General features: G+C 35.2%; 1 protein-coding gene across 1 annotated transcript; it reads right to left on the bottom strand.

Moving 5' to 3' along the window:
- Positions 1-4503: 4503 nt before the first annotated feature.
- Positions 4504-6071, bottom strand: LOC103581601 (zinc finger protein 33B-like). Its single transcript, XM_008563393.1, is given in 5 exon segments — positions 4504-4775; positions 5026-5193; positions 5276-5473; positions 5476-5960; positions 5962-6071. Coding segments are annotated over 5 exon segments (1233 nt in total).
- Between the last annotated feature and the right edge of the window lie 1037 nt (positions 6072-7108).

Below are 7108 nucleotides of genomic sequence, written 5' to 3'. Positions count from 1 at the left end.
TAGCAAGAGAACACCAATAAGAACAAATACCAAGTCTTGGACATGGGGTCTTTTAAACGTTTAATTTTGAACTCCCAATGGGGACTAAAAAGAAGGGCAAGAGAGTAGGAAGAGAAAACAGGGACACCAGTGTTACCGAAACCAAGGAGGAGTTTCAATGGCTACTGAGAAGTATGTAATAAGTCGAGGACTAAGGAGTGTCTTCTGGTTGGAGGCAGGAAGGCATTGATGACCTGAATGAGCTTCAATTAAGTTCTCCACACTCCCACGAGGAGTAGACCATGAAGAACACCACTTCTTGACATTGGCTTTTTTTTTTTTTTTTAATAACCAAAATTGTGAATAATGGTTTCATTTCCATCTCTAGCATCTGAGCGCAAATTTTGCTCCAGCCGTTGTGGATACAACTGCCACAATGTGGTTTCTGCTCTCCATCTTACTTACAAGGGCCTAAGAAATACAGTAACGAAGACTATTTTAAGGTTTTAAAATATATTTTCAAGGAAACATAGACTGGTATGGAGGTACTCAAATTCATACGATTTTATAACTATCTGTAAGAAAAAATCTTCAGCAAACATTATTACTTCTGAAAAGGACTGTAGCAGCCCTAATGCAATCAGGAACAATACAGGTTAAGTACGATAACTAATCAATCAACACAGTCCTGGAATTCCAAGTTAATGTAAAATCACAAACAAATAATGGTCTAAGTGTTTTTAGATGACAGTTATCTTGTTACAAAAGGCATACACATGAACCTTAAGAGAAACCAGATGGGTAAAACAGGATCTCTTCTTCAGAAACTTAACTCATGCAGTTATGGGAGCATAGTCTATAGGAGGAAGAGTATCAGTGTTCAGTGGGGAAATGGAGTCTTTTCAATTTTAAACTTTATCACTGTTGTGTTGGAGGACCTTTGATGTCAATTTAGATAAATTAGTTAAAAATGACAGAAGAGCCCTGAGTCAAAGAAAATATTTGTAAACTGGAACTTCCTGTCTGAACAAGATGACAAGAACCATTTTTCCTCCTCCTTTTTACTAAGCTCAACTATAAACTATGGAATTTACCTAAGAAACACCCACAGAACTCTGGAACACTGTAGAAATAAATAAACAACAGAGTGCCAGGATGTCATTATACTCTCACCAATCAGGAGAAGGAGACCCTCCTGATGTTTTCCAGAATGTGGCAACAGGAGGTAGATAGGTAGGGTCATTTCTCCCTGGACTCAGCCTGATTTCTGTGACAACAAATAGTGACTACAGTCCCCTTCCCCAAGCCCAGCATGACCTGAGCGACATAGATTCAGAGCGCTGGGGGCAATTAGCACACAGTGAGTCTGTTCTCTTTTTTCCCCTATAGATGCTAAGGCAACCAGGCAGCTCCTGCAAAGACCCACCACAACCAGTGAATTATTGCAGGAAGATGTACATTCACACGTATGTCATAAGTTACTCTTCCTGCCTGCTGCTCTTCAGGAGAAATATGCTTGGGGACCGTGGACATGGTCCCCATGTAAAAAGCTCACAGATTATGAAATCTGTTCCCAGAAGGCCTGAGTTGTTGGGGCAGGATTGAGAAGTGCATGGACCCAGGAACAATAACCTCTGGGAGAATCTGCTCCCACCATCTCTGACACACTAGCAGAGTCATTCATTCTGCTGTTGTCACTCTCTGCAGCTCATGTCTTTGCTCTGAGATTCAGGGATGGTGTTTTTACACTGTTTGAAAAATAGCAGAGCCCAGCTGTGAAGAGCAGAGATGCCAATCCTGAGAAAATAGAAAATGGCACGTAGGGACCTAGGAAGCCTATTCATACTCCATATTCAAAAAAGGGCTTCTGAAAGAGCAGTAGGCCAGCTCTGATTGGATAATCCTATTAGTGGCCATCAGCCAATAAGAAAATGAAATATTGAGACTTTTCCAAGAGTACTTGCCAAAGACCTCCACCTACAGCATATTCATCTGCAGAGAGTTCATTTTCATGTTTTTCAACTTTTCTTTTTTAATTATCACTCAGTCCAACACATAAAATCACACACATGTGGAATAGTAGAAAATACAATTATATAACCATAATCACAATCAAACTTTAGATATGTCCATGACTCATCTCATTGCATTTACTCTTTCACCACTCCAGCCCCGCCGCCATTTTCCCTCTCTTTATAAAAATATCTTAAGTGCAAAAATAAATTATGTTGTTTCCTTAGGTGTAGTTTCTTTCACATAGCTGGACACTGTTGATGATCTTTCCTGCTAGAGCAGATATCATTACTATATCTGCTTTGATTGGGGAATAGTATTCTATGGCACTGATACACCACATACATGTTACCTTCTGCTAGTGGATTAATTTGTTTCATTTACTTTTGGTAATTATAAATAGTTGTACTATGAGTATTCACATATGAGTGTTTGGCCATAAACTTATCTATCTATCTATCTATCTACCTATCTATCTATTTTTTTTTTTTTGCATACACTTGAGAAATTTCTTAGTACGGTGACTCTAGATAATATTTTGAGAAACTGCCAAAATGTTTTTCAAAGTGCCTGCACTATTTTACATTCTCATTTACAATATGACAGTTCCATATTCTGTAAATCTTTGTTGACACTTACTATTGTCTATATTATAGCCATTTTATTGGGTGTTAATTATCCTCCTTATGGTTTTCATTTGCATTTCTCTAATCAGAATAATGTTCATATTTCCACATACTTATTTGCACATCTTCTTTGCAGACACGTGTATTTAAATCCTTTGTCCATTTTAAAAACTTGATTGTCTATTATTTACTTTTAAGAGTTTCATCTTTATTCTGAAATATACCCCTCACACAGATACATAATTAAAAATTTTTTTACATTAATTGACTTGTCTTTTTATTTTCTTTATGGCCTCATTTGAAAAACATAAGTGTCAAAATGTTATCAAATGTAGTTTATCTTTTTATTTCCTTTTCTAGAATGTGGTTTTGGTGTGATTTCTAAGAAATTGTTACCTACCTTATACTTACAAATATTTACTCCATTATTTCTCTATAAGTTAGAGCAGATATCATTACTATATCTGCTTTGATTGGGGAATAGTATTCTATGGCACTGATACACCACATACATGTTACCTTCTGCTAGTGGATTAATTTGTTTCATTTACTTTTGGTAATTATAAATAGTTGTACTATGAGTATTCACATATGAGTGTTTGGCCATAAACTTATCTATCTATCTATCTATCTACCTATCTATCTATTTTTTTTTTTTTTGCATACACTTGAGAAATTTCTTAGTACGGTGACTCTAGATAATATTTTGAGAAACTGCCAAAATGTTTTTCAAAGTGCCTGCACTATTTTACATTCTCATTTACAATATGACAGTTCCATATTCTGTAAATCTTTGTTGACACTTACTATTGTCTATATTATAGCCATTTTATTGGGTGTTAATTATCCTCCTTATGGTTTTCATTTGCATTTCTCTAATCAGAATAATGTTCATATTTCCACATACTTATTTGCACATCTTCTTTGCAGACACGTGTATTTAAATCCTTTGTCCATTTTAAAAACTTGATTGTCTATTATTTACTTTTAAGAGTTTCATCTTTATTCTGAAATATACCCCTCACACAGATACATAATTAAAAATTTTTTTACATTAATTGACTTGTCTTTTTATTTTCTTTATGGCCTCATTTGAAAAACATAAGTGTCAAAATGTTATCAAATGTAGTTTATCTTTTTATTTCCTTTTCTAGAATGTGGTTTTGGTGTGATTTCTAAGAAATTGTTACCTACCTTATACTTACAAATATTTACTCCATTATTTCTCTATAAGTTTTATAATTTTATCTCCTACAAACAATAAGAAATCTATTTTGAATACTTTTGTGAATGGGTCTGATTTGAGTGAGGGGTTCAACTTTATCTTTCTGCAAGTGTATATAATTTTCCCAGAACCATTTGCTGAAAAAGCTGTCTGTACAAAAGACAGTGCTGTGTGTGTGTGTGTGTGTGTGTGTGTTTTGTTTGTTTTGTTTTTTCTGGAAAAAATAGCTATTCTTTGCCATGCAGTATTTCTTCCTCATGTGAGTTCTCTGATGTCTGCTTAAGTGTGACTTCTGACAAAAGATGTTCTACATTCATTACAATCAGCCTTCCATATCCAGAAGATCCACATTCGTGGATTCAATGAACTATAGATCAAAAATATTTGAAAAAAAGAAAGTATGGCTGAAACTTATATTGTTTTTAATGTATTCAGTAATATAAGTAATCTAGACATGATGTGAAATTGGAAGGCAGCTATGCTCACCACTATACCACCAACGCCTTTCCATGATGTGAAATTGTGCAGCAGAAAGTTACACAATAGCTCACCACCTCATATAAGACTTGAGCATCCACGGATTTTGGTATCTATGGAAAGTTTTGAAACCAATCCCCTGTGGATATGAATAGACAGCTGTACATTCATAGGTTTTCTCTTTTACGTGAGTTCTCTGGTGCATCCTGAAGTGTGCTCATGACTAGTAAGGTTTGATTTCTTGTAGAAAGGTTTCCTACGTTCATTACATTCATATGGTTTCACAACTGTGTGAGTTCTTTGATGTACACTGAGGTCTGCTTTACTGTAGAAAGGTTTCCTATATTGTTTACATTCACCTGGATTCTCACATGTGTAAATTCTCCAATGCTTGCTGAGGTTTGACTTCTGGTGAAAAGTTTTTCCACATTCATTACATACATAGGGCTTCTCATCTGTGTGAATCTCTGATGCATGCTGAAGATTGATTTACGTTTGAAGGTTATTCACACTCATTGTATTCATAGGGCCTTTTCTATTTGTGAGTTTTCTTATGGTTATTGAGATCCAAGTTATAGTAGGAAGATTTTGTACATTCTTTATATTCATATGGTGTCTCACCTGTGTGAGTACTGTGATGTACATTGAAGTCTGATTTACTTTAGAAAATTTTTGAACATTTTTTTCATTCATATGGTTTCTTACCTGTGTGAATTCTCTGATGTCTGGTGAGGTTTGACTTCCTGTGAAAGGTTTTCCTACATTGACTACACTCATATGGTTTCTCACCTGTGTGAGTTCCCTGATGTACAATGAGGCATGATTCACTGGAGTAAGTTTTTCTACATTCTTTACATTCATATGTTTTCTCACCTGTTTGAATTCTCTGATGCTTGGGGAGATCTGACTTCTCAGGAAAGGTTTTTCCATTCACTATATTTATATGGTTTCTCACCTGTGTGAATTCTCTGATGCCTGCTGAGGTGTGACTTCCTGTGAAAGGTTTTTCCACATGCACTACATTCATATGGTTTCTCACCTGTGTGAATTCTCTGATGCCCACTGAGGAGTGACTTCCTGTGAAAGGTTTTTCCACATTCACTATATTTATATGGTTTCTCACCTGTGTGAATTCTCTGATGCTCACTGAGTTTGAATTCTCATGAAAGTTTTTTCCACATTCAATACATTCATATGGTTTCTCACCTGTGTGAATTCTCTGATGCCTGCTGAGTTTTGATTTAGAGTAGAAAGTTTTTCCACATTCTTTACATTCATATGATCTCTCACCTGTGTGAGTTCTCTGATGTTCACTGAGGTGTGATTTACGGTTGAAAGCTTTCTTACATTTCTTACATTCATATGGTTTCTCACCTGTGTGAGTTCTCTGATGTACATTGAGGTGTGATTTACAGTAGAGAGTTTTTCTACATTCTTTACATTCATATGGTTTCTCACCCGTGTGAGATCTGTGATGTACCCTGAGGTATGACTTATGGTTGTAAGTTTTCTTACATTTTTCACATTCATATGGTTTCTCACCTGTGTGAATTCTCTTATGCTTGTTGAGGTTTGATTTCTCATGAAAGGTTTTTCCACATTCGCTACATTCATATGGTCTCTCACCTGTGTGAATTCTGATGCTTGCTGAGTATTGAGGACTTGTGAAAGGATTTCCGACATTCATTACACAGATATAGCTTCTCCCCTGTATGTGTTCTCTTATGGATTGTAAGAGGTAATTTCTTCATGAATGATTTATCACATTCACTATATTAATAGGGTTTCTCTTCTGTGTGTATTTTCTGCTGTTCAGTGAGTTCATAATTTTCACAGAACTTTCTCCAACATATGTCAAACTGAAAAGCTTTCTCTGATACTGGAATTGTCTCTTGGGCAAGAACAGATAACTTATGAAAGACTTTCCCATAATCAAATTTACAGGATGTCTCTCCCATATATACTTTCTTCTGTTCCAATAATATTGGCTCTGTGTTGAAGGATTTTCATTGTTCACTATATTCAAAAGCCTGCTGCTGAGCATGAATCTTGGAATGCTGATTAAGATGCTCACAATGTCTCCACAATTTTCCAGTTATATTGCCCTCATCAGATTTCTCTTCAGCATGCATCCAATCAGCCTCTCTAGGAGGAAGTGCATTCCGACATACATTGAACTCTTTGCACCTCATTCCTAAATACTTTTCACTATTTGTAATTGAATTTGAAATATGGTTTGAGCTCAAATGAAATGCTTGTTCTATTTCAACTCTCTCCTCAGTTGATGTTTTGCTGTTGGTAATTACAACATCCTGCAACCGTGTATCATGATGTTCTTTGCTTTTTGTAATTAGGCTTCGACTATCTAAACATCTAAAATAAGAAAAAAATACTATATCCATAAGCCACACATAAGTATTGCTTAAATGAGCATGTAAAGGTAAAGAAGTTTCTTCATATTCTCATGGCATAGGATTGTACAAAAATGAATGGAAATTGGATTTATAAGTATACATGTTTCCTACATACTACCATAATGTAATAAATTGTATTAACATATTTTCTAATGTACAATTTTCTTTCTTTATTTGTCATTCATAAGAAAATATTTGGTAAAACTTTCACCTACGCTTGGTCATAATTTTCAACCAAGTGCTTATCATCTGACATTTGTTTACCCTATTTTATTTCTCTATTCTTATAACAACAGTGGGAATCACATAGTGCTTTTTTCCCTTCTTATTCTGATTTGAGTATGGTAATACTTTATTGGATCAAGTACTTTCAG

Source organism: Galeopterus variegatus, unplaced genomic scaffold (assembly GCF_000696425.1).
Source record: "Galeopterus variegatus unplaced genomic scaffold, G_variegatus-3.0.2 Scaffold13443, whole genome shotgun sequence".
Lineage (NCBI taxonomy): Eukaryota > Metazoa > Chordata > Mammalia > Dermoptera > Cynocephalidae > Galeopterus > Galeopterus variegatus.
The sequence above is the reverse complement of the archived record's forward strand: the minus strand, read 5'-3'. Positions and strand labels throughout refer to the sequence as shown.